The sequence below is a fragment of the Sinohyriopsis cumingii genome, unplaced genomic scaffold (genome assembly GCF_028554795.1).
Source record: "Sinohyriopsis cumingii isolate HCF-2022 unplaced genomic scaffold, ASM2855479v2 utg000622l, whole genome shotgun sequence".
Lineage (NCBI taxonomy): Eukaryota > Metazoa > Mollusca > Bivalvia > Unionida > Unionidae > Sinohyriopsis > Sinohyriopsis cumingii.
Window position 1 is genome coordinate 2,158,797 of NW_028315918.1, and position 17,863 is coordinate 2,176,659.

General features: G+C 33.5%; 1 protein-coding gene across 1 annotated transcript in view; it reads right to left on the bottom strand.

The window, feature by feature from the left end:
• Nucleotides 1-17,863, bottom strand: part of LOC149773664 (V-type proton ATPase subunit E-like) — a 39,888-nt gene that overhangs the window by 20,240 nt on the left and 1,785 nt on the right. Inside the window, exons 2-5 of the mRNA XM_089946188.1 lie at nucleotides 13,539-13,604; nucleotides 10,366-10,475; nucleotides 6,069-6,135; nucleotides 2,096-2,185 (exon numbers count right to left, since the gene is read on the bottom strand). Of these exons, the coding sequence (XP_089802314.1) occupies nucleotides 2,096-2,185; nucleotides 6,069-6,135; nucleotides 10,366-10,475; nucleotides 13,539-13,604 (333 nt within the window). The remainder of the gene's footprint in view (nucleotides 1-2,095; nucleotides 2,186-6,068; nucleotides 6,136-10,365; nucleotides 10,476-13,538; nucleotides 13,605-17,863) is intronic.

Genomic DNA, 17,863 nt, shown 5'->3' on the forward strand with positions numbered 1-17,863 from the left:
GTCCATTAGCACTTTCTAAAGTTTCTGTTTCATGTCAAGTAGACAATTTTATAATATGCAGTAGAAAGCACAAAAACAGTTTCAGATAAATGTTGAGACTAAACTTGGTATTACTGTTACTGATAGGTCTTTTATTTGTGTAAAGTCTTTACATCATGCTAGGGTAAGGTAAATTCGACTGCCATCATTTTATCGATCGACTAATCAATTGAGAGAGATGAGGAATCAATCATATGTATTCTACTTAATCCATTTTAGCTGCAAAACAGTGTACCAAATACAGAGATCCCCTAAATACTATTGAAAGAAATTGGCTTGCATGTTTTATTTTTGTTTGTTTCAATAGCCAAACACTTCAACAGCCACAAACAGGAAACTGCATTAAAATGATTACATGTCTTAAATCTATATTAAAATTAGTTTTTTGGTACATCAATTCTCTATGACTGACTGTTTTTTCTATCATGATAAAAATTTTGTATTTAAATTTTTTCCTTAAAAAATAAAGAATTAGCTTGAGTGGATGTTCTTTCAAAATAAAGATAGTGACCATTGTTAACACTGTTATAAAATTAGCATCAGAAGATGATGTCAGTTTCAGTACAGGGAAGGTGTGTTTGTAGTTACAGCTCAAAATTATGAAACAAATAACTGGACATGTATGCATACAACCAGGCAGAATGCCTTAAATTTCTTGAACATTTAAGATTTGACAATTTTTCACATTATTATTCATTTCAAAAATATGCTGAGGTCAGATTAATTAGGAGCAATTACCAAACTTCTGCTGTTGATGATGGAACCATAATTTTGAGCTGTAACTACAAACACACCTTCCCTGTACTGAAACTGACATCATCTTCTGATGCTAATTTTATAACAGTGTTAACAATGGTCACTATCTTTATTTTAAAAGAACATCCACTCAAGCTAATTCTTTATTTGGGAAAGACCTTTTAAGTTCCCAAAGGGTTATGTTATTTGAAACAGTTTTATCCTGTGATGAAAGAAATAGTCAAAAAAACAACTGCCATATCAGAAAGAACAATAAATTAAATGACCAGTCCCATACAGTATAAATGCAGCCAGAATTTAAATAAAGCTTGTGGCCATGTACATGTATATCCAGCTTTGACACTGGGGGTATTTTTAGCATATCTATTACATAGTCTTCATTAGAACCAGGAAATGTATATAATCATTTGATAACAATGCAGATAAATTAATCACACTCTTTCTCCATAAACCTCTGAAGAGAATGCCTACAGGAGTCATACACAGTAAACCACACCCATTTGATAAAGAACATGTCCCCTCCATGGTGGTCATCCTCAGTGATTCCACAAGAAAGCATGGTGTGCAGAGCAATCCTCTACAATCCCACCACGATGCATGGGGTTCCCAAAATACATGTGCACAAATGTGTGAGCATCACATGATGTTCACTGTCAGCTTGTCAGATAGTCAGGTTAAATATCCATTACTAATCAGACTGCCATTATGTATCCCATACACAACTCAAATCATTGCAAATTAAACATTCTTCAATCATTTGTCATTAAATTTTCAGTATACACTAAATAATGAACACTAATTCATACAGTTATGCATTACATAACAAAATCATGATTTTACAAGGACATACTATGCCAATGAGATGGGCAGCTTTCTCCAGGTCAATTGTATTTCCTGTAGGGGGGGACACACTTTTATTATTTTTCTGCAGGGTGGGTCTTACCAATATACATGTAACAGTCTATTGCCAAACTTTGAACAAAATATGATCCTTTTGCTATACTCTCACCAGATGGAGCAACTGGAAAAATCAAAGTTTCTAAAACTTGTTTGAAAATTAAAAAAACTCAAGACTTTCCTTCCAATTTTATATAAAGTAAGCATATAAAAGCTTACTTGATGAGCAAAATTCTTATTTTGTCCTATACTTCCAAACAATGGATATTTTCATATTTTCACAGCTCTTGGATACATCACATTCTGTGGACCTGAACTTGAAATGTTTACTTTTCAGACCACATACTTATAATAACAAGGGGGGCCTGGATGTCTTGCATTGAACAAAGTCTACAGTACTCACCTGGGCTATAAGTCCTTCCAGTACTGCTTTGTACCTGGCCTTGTCTGTTGTGACCTGGGCTATTTTTTTCCTAGCCTCTTCCAGTACCTCCTGCCATAAGAAACACCAATTTCTGATAGAAAGTGTTTGTGAAGTCATTGTTCATGATATATGAAGTCATATTTGTAATACATTATGGTTTATTATATTTTCTTTTAAAATTATTGTACATTTCTCTTGTTATTACTACTCCCAAAACGTGTGTGTAATATGTGTGTATAATGTTTGTGTGTGCATGCACACATCTCTAAGGGGTCCTTAAATTTTAATGAGTAGCCAATTTTTTCTCACCCAACGTTTAACATGATAGCCAGACATATGTAAAACTTTATATATATATATATATATATATATATATATATATGGAGGTATAAATAAGAAAATATTGACATACTTCATTATAAAATGTACCAGAAGAATGGGTACTGTCAGTTCAGTTTCAGGATTTTCCTTCTCTGTTTCACTAGTTTTCCATGAAATTGTTTATTTGTAAACATAAACTTTCTTATAGAAAACTACACTTCAGAATTTCATCTAAAATCAGCATTCTATGGTTACTCAACATTTGTAGAAAATGAATCAATACATGAGAACACAAGCAGACTTATTACAGAGCAAACAGAAATACTGACATGTACTTATTGTTCAGGTCCTCAAATAAAGTGTTAGATGAGAATAATAAATGGTTAGTTGGATTAATTACGGTAACACAAATTAAATCCAAAATAAGCCTAGAATTACAGACACAGGTTCTGAAAAACTTAAGTGGAAATACAAATTACACCAGTCCCTTAATAACTCGCGCCCAGATAACTTGCGATCCCGCTTATAATGTAGTGTCCACCATGGCTCCCAATTTTTTCCAAAGAAAATATATATTAAATATCTTTTAAATATGCTGAACGTGACAAAAGTACAATAAGAATTGGTAAATTAAAACTTGATACATCGCTCGTTTTATCATCAAAAATGGTGATTAATGCCCATAAAGATAGAATCCATATTGTGAAATTTGCAAGTTCTAAATAAGATATCATACATTATTTAAGTTTCTTATGATAAATAGTTGTCAATACACTGTAAATAAACAGTCTGGTGAAATAGCGATCAATAAAAACTTCTGGTAAATGCTAACAGGTGGCAATTGAGTGAAATAAACACCAATTAAATGTCTTGCTTTGTGAAAGTCACGTTCTAATTATTTAATTCCATTTCAGTGTAAACATTATAATCGCAACATATTATGTTCTATGAAAACATGAAAAGAGTCAATCGACCATCACATCAAAACCCGTAAGTAATTCTGTGAGAACCTAATTACATGCCCGCATTATTATGATCAACAACTTGGGGAAGTGTTTGTTGCATTAAAAAATCAATTAAAAGAGACCTGTGTTATTTTATCACTTTGAATATGTCTTTTGTATCAAATCAAGCAAGCGAGCTACAAAGAAAAAAGTCAAAGGCATGCAAATCTGAGCATAAGTTCTTGTGGTCACTACCATTATCAAAATTTATTTTATCTGACCAATTGATAATGATTTCACATTTTTATGTACTTAACATCATTAAAGTATATATTACCGATCAGTAATGTGTCGTAATCATTTGTAAATGTGACCATGGAGAGTAATGGAATCAAGCGAAAAGCATACTCAGTGACTGTGATTTTTTCCCCATTTTACTTCTACCACAATCAAATCTATCTATCATTTGATCGACAATGTTTCTCAAAAAATGTGTCGATCTTTTGTATTAAAAAACCCCGTCTAATTTGGAATAAACAATAAAACTAGAATGTATCCAATTCAACACAAAAATTAGTGACTTAGTACACGATGTGTGAAGTGGTACACGTATTAAGCTAACGGAAACCATGTGGAATAATGTTTTTGATGATCTCAATCTACTGTAAATTATCCTGAAATTAATGTTGTATATGAGGAAAAAATAAACAAAGTACACCGTTATGAAGAGATATTTACAGTTAATCTGAGCATGATTATAAATTGAGTATTCAACAATATAACTGGCCAACCCACCCACCCCCTTTTGCCTTTAGGTCGACCTCTTTATTGGTTTTGGCTTTTTTAAAAAGGTTCCTCGATAACTCGCACTTCACTTATAGTGCGGTCAATGTTTTTGGACCCCGATGTACCTGTGGTGCACACATAGTGTTGATGTGCCAAGTCTTTTGTTGGATTACAATAATACGATCCTTATTTTAAATCTCACTAATAATTAAAGTCTCTATTTCCAACAATGTTATTTTTTATGAGCACTTTTTATTTCCAGTGAATAAATAATTTGAATAAATAAAATTGTAGCCCAAATGAACTACTGGACACATCAATAATACAATTGATTCTACTCAGATCTTAAAGCACAAATAAACATTTTTTTCCAATAACAAGGTTATATAGTCCTTTACTTGACCTCAGATCACAATAAAAAAAGACTATTACCAAATGGAAAATTTCAATCTGGAAGGTTCCATATGTTTCACAATATAAAAATCTTGAGTTAAAATTACAAGGTCTGTTACTAAATTTATAATACAGAATGTGGAATACATCATGAAGGCCAGGTATATTTATAGGGGAATTCCAATAACCAAGACCCAGACCCAAATAAATGTTTACACACAGACAATATTTTAGCTATGCATTAGGTGTTTAAGGAATATATATATAAAAAAAATCAATGATTCAGGTCAAGTAGAAAATGAACTTGATTTTGGACAAGGTCAAGTCCAACATACATTGTTACATTATTAATAGCACATTATGAAAAATAAAAACAAAAAATAAAAACTAACAGAGCAAATTAAATATACATACCACCAGTCGATCAATTAATCACATGGGCTGAGTTTGTGATTCATTAACTGTGCAGCTTTTTTATCTTTTCAAACAATGGTGAAGTAAAACCCATTTTGAACAGTTAATGAGAAATAACCTGCCTAGAAGGACCTGATTTTAAGTGCATGGATTTACTGATGATATAATGTTATGGTCTGTCATGAAAGACAACCTGTCTTGAAAAACCATGATTTTGTGGCAGTATATAACTATAAACTTTCCTTCAATCATATAGTCAGCTGTGAGTACATGTATTCTGCCATTAAAAAATGTAATTTGTAAATTTCGAAAGCAGTGTGTGTGTGTTATTGGTGAAATTAGTTGGGAAGTGTGATGATCTGATGAAAAGAGGCAGCTGTGTTATCAAAAGAGCACTGGTATGAACAATCAGCAATGACTATCTATCTAGCTGAGGGAACTGACCCTAGGAAGGGATATAAACCTTATCTATAGACCTGCATCAAATATATTTCAACTAGGATGACTTATGGAATGGGAAACTTGATTTAAACAGAAGCAGAGATTTAAAAGGAAAAGAGGTTTCTAGTTTTCAGTGTGAATGTATGAACTGGATTGAATGATGGAAATCAATCAATCAATCTCTCTCTCTCATTTTCAGCAGATAATTAGGTTATAATTCCAGTGAGAATCAGGGAAATTAACTGCAATGCAACAGAAGGGTTATTGTTGTTGTAGGGTTTAACGCCATTTTTCAGCACATGATAGGCTATACATGGCGGCTAGTATTAATGGTGGAGGAGGAACCCGGGTAATCCCCGGAAAGAACCACCGACCCTCGAGAAGCTACTGGCAAGCTTTCTCACAGATCCACATTGGCTGAATCTGAGACTCGAATCCACGCAGACAGAGGTGAGATGGCAGTGGTCCGTAACGGAGAGCGCTTTAGACCACTCGGACACTCAGGACCCCGCAACACAAGGGTAAAGTAGATATAGATAATATAGTATAAATGATCCACCTCTACATAGATTTGCTTTCTGGAATTATTTCTGAACCTGTCATGTTACAATATATACAAAGAATTTCAACTCAAATAATACAAAGCTTCTTACCTTAAGGTGATCCTCCCTTGCTTTTAAAATTCTTAATCTAGACTGGTTATGAAGGTTAGAGCTCTGACTGAAAGAAAAACAACATTTTCAGAAATGAGTTCTGTTTTTACAACAGATCTTACATGCTCCAATTGCACCACATCATGTTAAAGGGCAAAACTGTGTCAAAATATACAACCATACAGAATGCCTTAAATTTGCTAAATATTTAAGATCTGACAATTTTCCACATTATTATCCATTTCAATAAAACCCTGAGAACTGGAGATCAGAATAGTTAGAAACAATTACCAAATATCTGCTGTTAATGACGGAACCATAATTTGAGCTGTAAACTACAATGGTCCGATAGTTTCATGTTAGAAACACGCCTTTCCCACGATGAAATTGATATCTTCTGATGCTAGTTTTATAACAGTGTTAACAATGGTCACTATCTTTATTTCTATAAAACACCTTCTTAAGCTAATCTTTATTAGGGAGAGACTATTTAAGTTTCCAAAGGGTTAAATCATATGGAAGAGTTTTATCTTGTTATGCATGAAAAAATTTCCCCGTCATAATTTAACTGACCAGTTTCATACAGTATAAATGCAGCCAGAATTGAAATAAAGTTTGTAGCTGTGTACACGTATATTTAGCCTAGTGACTGGGTCATTACTTTTCAATGACTAAACATGTGCATTGCATTTAAGTGTAAATTTAGTGGGTTTTTTTAGTTTTGTTTCTCTAAACATAAGTGGCTGTCATCAAGAATTTAAATGTATATACTTCAGAGGATTACTTTTCATATTTAAACAGTAGCATAACTTGGCACTTTTCAAAAGATCAAGAAGGTCTCATCAGGTATGTGTGCAAGGTTGCCAAGATTTCCTTGAATAAATGAAAAGCATAAACTTGTTGCAAAAGGTGTTAACCAGCCATTTTGTAAAATGAAAAAAAGAATATAGTAGTATTAGTAGAGTTTTCAAGGAATTGCGAAGATGTTAATATTATCTAAAATTTGATTTGGCATCATATATATTGCATAATTTTCATTAGAACTTGCAAATGTGTATAATAATCTGATAACAATGTATGTAAATTGGCATCTCTCTCTCTCTCTCTCTCAATGTCTAAAGAGCATGCCTGCAGTGGTCATACACAGTAAGCCACACCCATTTAATAGAGACCATGTTCAACCTGCAGTGGTCATCCTTAATGACTCTGAGAAAGTGTGGTGTGCAGAGCATTTCTCCATGAGCTGCCATGGCAACTCTGCCAGGATGCATGGAGAGATGGTGGAGGTTTTTATTCTGCATTGCATGTGGTTCTGAAAATACATGTGAGCTCTGCTGGATATCAATGGGGGTATAGGCAAGGACTGGTGGCAGGGACACAAGGGGATAAAAAGACAATAGCCATACTTAAACACTACTACACTTCATCTACTATCTTGTTCCTAATATCATTTTTAATATCTAAAAATGTAGTATATGTACTCATAATCATTTAATTTATACACATAAACATATTTACCTGTTGTTCTCTCCACAACATTCAGGCCAGAGGCAGACCTATTAAACCCAATGATTAATGTCCATAAGGCTATGGGGTATAGAGATTCTATTTTCATTTGTAGTCTGCAGAAGCGGAACATTCTTGAAATGTGGATTCTATTCAATGTGACAATGTACTATTCAATGTGACAATATAATATTCAATGTGACAATGTTCTTGACTATAAAGTTGGAAACATTTAAATCAAGTCAACTGTCTATACTATAGTAAGCAATTTGTAATACCACCTTAACTCATACAGCCCCAATCCCGTCTGTAGGCATGATGAGGATGTACCCTACTTCCAAGCTCTGCAGCATCAAGGTCATTTAATATACACCAAAGTGGGCGATATTACAAAAAAGCAGACAGATATGGCTCTACAATGATACCAAATAATCTGGATGTTCTAGTTGCACTCCGAAATACAGAAGGAAAAACCTAATTTTTGTAACCCTTTTTTTCCCCACCCAAAATTCGCTCATGATTGGAATCTGATTTTATGTCCAGATTTTAGACCTTTTGGTCTCAGATCTAAGGCAGACTAGTCTGAACTGTACACAGACAGATGAACCTTTGCAAAAACTAGGATAAGGTGGGCATTTGGAATAAAGAGTGGTCTCCATTTGATAACATTATCTGTTGAAATTATTCTGTACTGTTGATAGTGCCACATAGAAAATGTCAAAATATATCAAGGTAAGTAACAACTCTAGTCAATCTTCACAGGCTTAGAAATTAAGCTGTGTCCATCCTGGTCAGGTTTTGGTTTTATGGCATAAAGCAGCTGTGGTGAGGTATTATAAACAAAAGGTTTTTCTTAAATGAAGTTTTGATATTATTTCATCAGTATTTTAATTATCTGACATAAAAATATTTATAAACAAAAGATTAAAGTGACTATTTTGAATATCATAGATTCTGAACTTTGTACACTCATTTCTGCTTACTTTTCCCTATTCTGAATGGACAGAAGTTTTTCTGCCCAATTGTTTGGCTCCAGCAAAATGGGTTTTCTGTACAGCACAGCAATACATGGAGGTATCACTGCAGTCAACTTGGGCTAATCCAATTCAAATTGCCCCAATCTGATCACAATTCTGGAACACTAAATAATGAACCAGTGCAGATGAAATAAATTGATTTGTCTTAGCAGCTTGCCACACTCAACCCTCTATTGCAGTTGGGGTTCATAAAGCACCCCTACATACATAGACAAACCAACTGAGGCCAAGATTTAAATATTAATATAGTGCTAAAACTGATCCTTATCAGTTAAATTCCTTTAGTGACTGTGCCAATCTGTTATGTTTGCTTTACCTAATCCCTTTCTGAGGTGGCATTAGTCAGATGTACATGGTCATCTCAAAAGAGAGCCACTTTTGATGAGAAATAACACTTTAGCAATTCTTTACAAATTATACCACTCATTTCTATCAAATACCAGATGTCTGACAGGTAAATATGTGATGTTACCAGATGTCTGACAGGTAAATATGTGATGTTACCAGATGTCTGACAGGTAAATATGTGATATTACCAGATGTCTGACAGGTAAATATGTGAGGTTACCAGATGTCTGACAGGTAAATATGTGATGTTACCAGATGTCTGACAGGTAAATATGTGATGTTACCAGATGTCTGACAGGTAAATATGTGATATTACCAGATGTCTGACAGGTAAATATGTGATATTACCAGATGTCTGACAGGTAAATATGTGATATTACCAGATGTCTGACAGGTAAATATGTGATGTTACCAGATGTCTGACAGGTAAATATGTGATGTTACCAGATGTCTGACAGGTAAATATGTGATGTTACCAGATGTCTGACAGGTAAATATGTGATATTACCAGATGTCTGACAGGTAAGTATGTGATGTTACCAGATGTCTGACAGGTAAATATGTGATATTACCAGATGTCTGACAGGTAAATATGTGATATTACAGATTCTTAACCATACTTTGATTCACACAAAAATGAGAATACACAGACAGATCAATTACTGTGGAGCAGATGAACTGAAAATCCTTTTTTGTGTGCATTGTGATTTCTACTGCAACACGTGAATGCTGTATATTAAGGCACAATTACACATCCTATGTCTCTACAAAAAAGTCTCTCTTCAGCGCAATGGAGAACACAACAATATAACATGTTTTTAGCCAATATACACACAGAATGCTGGATGCCAAGTCATTTGTTTTGAGAGTGGCCTCAAAAAAAGGACCAGTAAAACACACCATGGCATCAATGCAGTGTGAAATATTGTGCTGATGAATAGTTATGTCCACATTTTATACACCACATCTAACAATGCAACACTCCCACACCCCCACCACATCTAACAATACAGCATACCCATACCACATCTAACAGTGCAACACACATAAACCACATCTAACAATGCAACAACCCCACCACACACACACATCTAACGATGAAACACCCCCACCACACACACACATCTAACAATGCAACACTCCCACACCCCCGTCACATATAACAATGCAGCATACATATACCACATCTAACAGTGCAACACCCATACACCATATCTAATAATACAACACCCCTCCCCACCACATCTAACAATGCAACACACACACACAGCTATGCAAAAATGTGATGATAGGTGGGTGTCATTACATTTTTTTTAAGTACGAGGGGATTAAAGACAGAAGATGGGGATTCTGAAGCTCCATTGGCAGAATAAAAATTTTCAAATGAGCCTCTAAATCTGTATTACATTTTCTTCTGTAGTTCAACTTGTTTTTCCTTCCTCTCATAGTATTCCATGATTTTAACTCTCTGCTGCTGAACAAGTCGGCCCTTTTCAATATTGAATTCTTCTTCTGCCTGTAAGTACAGCATATAATGAACTAATTATACATAAATGATAACTGCTGAATGCACTGGTAAACTTGTGAGCTTTTCACAACATAGATAGATGAAAGCTAAAATTACCACTGACAATATTAATTCATTCCCTCATTATAATGTTGTGCGTGTGTGTGTGTTGTGGTAAATACCAGTAAAATGTGTAGCATTAATTTCATTTTATGTAAATTAATTATTCTTTTTTGGTTCATAATATATGTAGATGTGCATTTAATTTTTGTTGCAAATGTGTATGTGTTTGTGTGTGTGTTGGAGGTATACGTACCAGTCAAATATATAAAAGTAGTTTCCTTTGTGTAAATTAAATACATTTCTTTCACTTCAGTGTAATAAACAAAATGCCAGCCAAGCTTATAGTAAAAATTCTATTTTATGTAAATTCAATACTTTTTTCCTTCATGGTATGTGTAGATATGCATTCAATTTTTGTTACATAATGTTTAAAACGAATATAGAGATCAATATTAAGCTTCATGTTATTTCCTTAAACACTTCAAATACTGTACAACTGTTTCAGTTTGGATATCATGTCAATACAGCATTACCAAGTTATATCCGGAGTTGTGTTATTAAAAAGGGGCAATACCATGAGCAAGAGCTCTATGTATTTCCATTCCAAAGGAGTTTCGTAAAAATCAATAAATATGTGTTCAAAATGACCATAATGACTAGCATTAAAAGTACTAAATGTGGATGTACTTATCTCAGTAAAACACCGTTTTAAATTCAGAAAACAAAAAAAGCAAGCAAATTCAATGAAATGTTACCATCCCTACTTTGGTAAGGTCACCATAAAGCACACAGTCATAAAATCTGTGACCATTGAGACAGAGCTGATGTACTGTTTGGCAGACATGGAAAGTAACTGTTTCATGGCTCATTCTTGAAGGGTATTACATTACAAGTGCAGAAAAGGATATAAACAGTGATCAGTGACATTGAAAATAAACCCATGATTGTAATACATGAGATAATATGCTGTGTTTTATGAAAGCAGTTCTGGCTTTTAGATGTACGGTGATGATGTTCTAACAGTCTTAAAGTCTGCAATATGACAGTAATTATATCCAAAAAGGTTCTTGTCTGAAATAAAAATATTTCCAAACTAATGTTCCAGCCCAAAAAAATTATAGCTGAGCACTTTGTAATTCCAGAGAATAATGATTTGAATAAATAATTCCTCCCAATAAAAATACTAAACACAACAATATGACCAATTCTGCATCAGATGTTAAATGCATGAATGAGTAACTTTTCAAGTAAACAAGATTATAAACCCCCAACTTGACCTAGGTTGCAGTTACCATTTTCTGACAATACTTTGTCACTTAATGGAATTTTCCATTCTAGAACATTCCAAATTGTCAATCAAGACAATGTCAATTACATGTGTACTAAAATTCTAATAAAGGACATGGGAAACATCAGGTAGATCAGGTATCTCCATGGGGAATACCAATGCCTTAGACCCCAACCCAAATAAACATGTTTACCACCATTTCTAGTGATATTGAAAACTTTATTGAAAAATTAAAATTTCTTTATTTGGTTTTGAGATGAAAAGATGGTTTGCAGAAATTGATCTTAAATTAGGCGTGTTGCCTTGTTTTCTAGCATGAAATAGTTCACTGAGATATAACAGGCAATATAAACTTTGTGCACAAGCCAACACCTTCTCAAAAATATTTGTTCCCTTACTGTTAGTATCTTAAAATCATTGATTGCATTTGGGATGCTTTCATTATTATCTAAGATGAGTCTGCATGCTCTTACTTGCAACCAGAATAATTTGCAAATATTACAGTACTAACTGAGATGCATACAATGATCTAATTTGATCATCTAGCATGAACACAGCTTGCAAAAATGAGAAATAAACTCAAAACAAAATTTAACCAAATTCAGTTAAGTAAGAAACAAAGCCACAGTGACTTACTTTGTCAAGGTTTAGTACTTGTCAAGATATATTAACCCACCAAAATTCAAAATTCCAGGCATAACAGAATGTATACAAGGTGCTAAAAGCCTGAACTAAATGCAGAAACACAACCAAAAATATACCAATAATGCACATGCACAAAGTGAGTCCCCTTGTCCCCCTTCCCTGGGTAGGAGTTTATGGTTAATACCTGTTTCCCAGTACTACATGTACACAGAAAGAATGGTCGAGATGCAGTAATACTGTTTATATGTATTTATGACTTTCTCATCCATGCAACAAAGAAATCTAGCTCATTTACAATCATTACTTTTCTTATCTTTGTCTGATTATTGCAATTATGTTGTCCATGTGCTAGGAATTACTTTTTCATGGGAATCAACCCCTGTTGCCCTCGGCTGTACATAGCTCTCCTGTCCACTTTGTAGGGACAAGTTAGAAAGGAACCAAGTTACAAGTTTTCAGATTGTATATTGTCCTGTCAGGCTGGTAGGTCAAAGCTGAAAATGCCATCCTGTGAAAACATCTACATGCCTAAATAAATCTGAAAACATCTACATACCTGAAAAAATCTGATAACATCTACATAACTAAATAAATCTGAAAACACCTACATGCCTAAATAAATCTGACATCTATGTGCCTGAATAAATCTGAAAATATCTACACTGCCTGAATAAATTTGAAAACATCTACATGTCTAGATCAATCTGAAAACAACATCTACATGTCTACATAAATCTGACATCTACATAAATCTGACAACACCTACATGCCTGAATAAATCTGAAAATAACATCTACATGTCTAAATAAATCTGACAGCTACATGCCTGAATAAATCTGACATCTATGTGTCTAAATAAATCTGAAAATATCTACACTGCCTGAATAAATTTGAAAATATCTGTATGTCTAGATCAATCTGAAAACGTCTACATACATGAATACATCCTAAATCAATACAAAGTGAGAGAAACCACAGATTTTCTGAATAAGCAACTGGAAACTTAAGATGAAATGTAATTTTGTTTTTCGATTATTTTTCTTCAGCAAAATAAATTTTATGGGAAATACACAAACCTTGGCATCAATTTCCTCAGCTTTCTCATTGGCCTCTTGCTCAATGAAAGCCATCATATGCTTGATCTGTTGATAAATATTTAAAAAAACAAGTTATAAAATGAAGAAATGAAAATACTGTCTAGAATTTTGACAGACACAATAAAGAACAAGACTGATGCACTGTGGGGTAACATACATTTGGGGGACAATTTAAATTACTTTTGCTCTTTAGCATTTGCGAGGCCCATCATGAAGCTGGTAAATCTGATATTGCCCCAAAAGATTCTTAATCTTGTATAACTTTATATATATATATATATATATATATATATATATATATATATATATATATATACATATATATATATATATATATATACACATACATACAGGGGTCACGCTACCAGCAATGTTCCCTATAAGATGAGCGCGCGCGCGGCCGCGCAGGTGCTCAGACATCCCTGCACAGCTGAATTGTTCTCTGCGCAGATCAAAGTCACCAAATATTCAATCCAACATTAATGCTAAAATCACCGTACAGCTTGCACAATGCAGCGTGCATTGCACGCACATCTAATACTCGCTTAGAGGGAACGTTGGCTACCAGGCAACTAAGTTTCCTAACAAAATGTAAACTTTGCCTGCTTCTGTTAGAAAGGTGAAAACGACTTTGCCCTGCAACGTTTTTTTTAGAGGTACATGGACTGACCATACATTGCAAGAAATGTCCCCTTGCTTTAGATAGGTTAGTTCCAGTGTTGTGTTGTAGTGAAATGTATTTATCAAGCCATCAGTAACTAGGCCTAGTTTTTATATCAATTATGCTGACAAACAAACTCTTTCACATTCACAGGCATGTGTTTAGAATGACCATTAACCCTTTCCCAAGTAAGTTACCAACTATCACTGCCTGATTTCCACATGTTCTCCTTTGATGAAAAAACTATACAACTTCTATTTTGATACTTAATAGTATGTAAACGGCAATTTGTGTTTTAAAAACAGAATCAGTGATCTGGTTATTTTAACTGCCTCTTGTACACTATTTCGTCATAAAATTAGTCTGAACAAGTAAACAAGTGAACAGGTAACAGGGAAAAGTGGCAGACATCTCTGTCTGGGAAGTAACAGTTTAGTAGACTGTTTTCGTAAGTCATTGGGCAAATATATTCGGAAAAATATACAAATTGTGGAAAGCATAGCCTACCTATTATGTTACTTAAGAGTTAACTTTAAAAATGCAATTATATAGGTCAGAAATGTATGGGACAATGCTAAGTTGTGGAATTCCATGAGAAGCACTGTAAGGTCAAAGGTGTTTTCTGATTTGACTCATTTTGTGAAAATACAGAAAAAAGCATCTAGCAGATACTATTTAACCTATGCCTAAAATTACTACAAGTACATTGACAAATAAATAAACCATACATTTGCAATTATATCAATGGACTGTTGTAATGAAGCTATATAAAGTGAGTGGTAATATTACGAAAATCCCTCTTTCTAAAAATAAATGTACTCACATATCTGTGTTGATTCGGTGGGAAAGAATGGTTTAGTTCATATACCGACTTTACTAGCCATGTCTGTAATTTTATGCATTATAGTGTGTTATGTATGAATAGTTACGGTAATGTTTTATCCACAACAAAGAAATTAGGAAGAATACGATCTGAAGACATGTGCATTTGCCCTCAAGTACATGGTACAGGTGTTATTTCAAATGCTTATAGAAATCTTCAAAGTGACATTATTGTGAACTTTTAGACAGTAGTAAAAAAAATTAAGGGTAGCTGATTAAACATTTTTACTAACTTGCAAGTACAATAATATAATCTGGTTACTCAGTTAAAACTTGTTATAATGTAGTTTCTATTATTCTCTCTTAAAGTCATATGGCCAAAATAACTCAGAAAATATCCTACTTGAAAATAAAGTATTGCTTAAATCCAATGTTAAATGAAGAAAAAAAAATACTGACAAATAGAGAGCATAATTATGAGAATACACGTTATATATATCACTATACATATACAATAGCTGTAACAGTGTAAATGAATATGCATGCAGCTGTCAGTCAAGCAGATACATCCATTTTCAATTAATGACATAGTTCTGAAGCTCTTTTTAACTGGACTTAGACTTTTTCTTCAATGTATGATTTCACACAGAATATGGCATTGCTAGAATTAACTTGAGTTCATGAGCATTTCATCACATTAGGTTGGCATACTATTAATGCTCAAACAAAAAGTCCTTGAACTATTTACCTTTTATGTTCATTAATAGTACTTTTTAAAGAAACATGGTTTCAAGTTCATATGCCACTGCATTGTTCTGCACCTTAGTAGATTGAGAAAAAGCAATATTTGCACATGTCTAGAATGTACATTGGGTTGCATTATCTTTTTTTTTGATCATGCACATATAAATAACAGTGGGAAACAATATGACAACAATCCTAAGCATGTCTTACTGAATCTGCCATATATACAGGAATTCCACAAAAAGTGTCTTACAACTGAGTTAGTCCCAGTAAGAGGAAACACACAGCCAATAAAAAACCATCAAAAGTTGAGCAAGGTGTGGTATGCACATCTTACATGTAAATAGTTGACATATGTACTAAATCCTTATCTAGTAAAATTTGGAATTGTTTCAATTAAACAAAATAGTTTTAGCTATTGCATACTATGTACATGTTCACAAGGTTTGGCACACATTGCAGCCTTGTGACCAATGCAAAGAAATACTGTGTAAATCCTAATCTAACTTAATTTCAATGCAAACTGCAACATGACAGTGACAAAAGGAGGTAATCTGTAATTGATACAATGGCTCCAAGTCTGTATCAAATACTTAAAATTTTGTGTTTCTCTAAGTAAGAAATAAACTTTTGTATAAATGACAAAAATGTTAAAATATACTTCTGCAATAAAAAATTGTCCATGCTCAGTAAAGCAATCCTGTCATTAAATCTTTTCTTTCACAGCATGCTAATTTTGCAAAGATCGATTTGAAAGTAGCACATATACCTCTCCCTATGAACATGTAAGTAATATATCATCTATTTTTAAAAAACACACCACTTGTGCCCTGATACTCGTGAACCTGATTATAACACGCGGTCAGGCGTGGATCCAATTTTGTTTTACCAGATAATACCACAAAAATGTTTCCCTATTTCTTGACCTTGAAGAAAATCACATTCAAAATTGGCAACTGAACCATTGATAATGTTGCTTATCTTATGGTTGAAAATGGTAGATATAGGACCTGGAACTTTTAATCAACATTTTTAAATTATCAACTTTTAATAAGTCATATAATTAGTTACATTTTCTTTCCAAACAACATTCTTAGTACATCATAACTAAAGATATTCAAGGAAATTTTGATCAATGAAAATGTCACTTTTGCCTAGTGCAGGCAGTACATCAATATTTAAAATCCAATTAAATAATTTGTGAAATTTGAGTTTTAATTCGATCTTTTATTTCCTCTTAAGTGTAATCAACATAAATGCAATGTGTATTTAAACGTAAAATGTGTCAATCTACCATAACAGCTATGTCCGCAAGCATTTCTCTGAGAACCTAATTAAGTGCCGACCGTGTTTTGATAACTGACTTGCCATAGTATTTGTTATATTGTTGCACTGAATTAAAAGCTGGCCACCTTTGTATTATCAAGTCATTTACATCTTTTGAATCAAATAAAGGAGGTGGAATAAAAGAAAAGTTAAAAGGCATGCAAATCCTGCATACCTACATTCTAGCAGCCCCTGTTGTATGTCAGGTGAACTCAATTCAGTTGATCCATCAAACATTGTTTTAAATGATTGTGTATGTAACATAATTCAACTACTTTGAATTAACCGACTCATTCATAACTGTGAGCAAGGCAAAGAAGCAAAATGAATACTCACAGATACGAACCATTGAGGGCAAGTGAATTTTGGAGAATTCCTGAACTGGCACTTAGAGATATCCTCAAGGATGCAAAGAAGTTTCACTGTTTCTTCCAATGAAATCATGATATCAATAATATACTAATTGAACAATACAAAAATTGAGTTTTGACTTAGACAATTGTATCAGAAAATAAATGTTGCTAGTTTTTGAAAAAAAGGAATCTTGTTTGGTGGTGTATCAACAGTTAGTCTAGTTCCCTGATAATTTGACTCCCGACTTGGCACTATACTATTAAATAACACTTCGGGAAGTAGACTAATCAACAAAACAAAAAGCAGTGATGTAATACACTGATGTATTTGCATACACATGATAGTTATTGAAACCATTTGATATGATCTTTCACATGTGGACATTTTGAAAATAAAT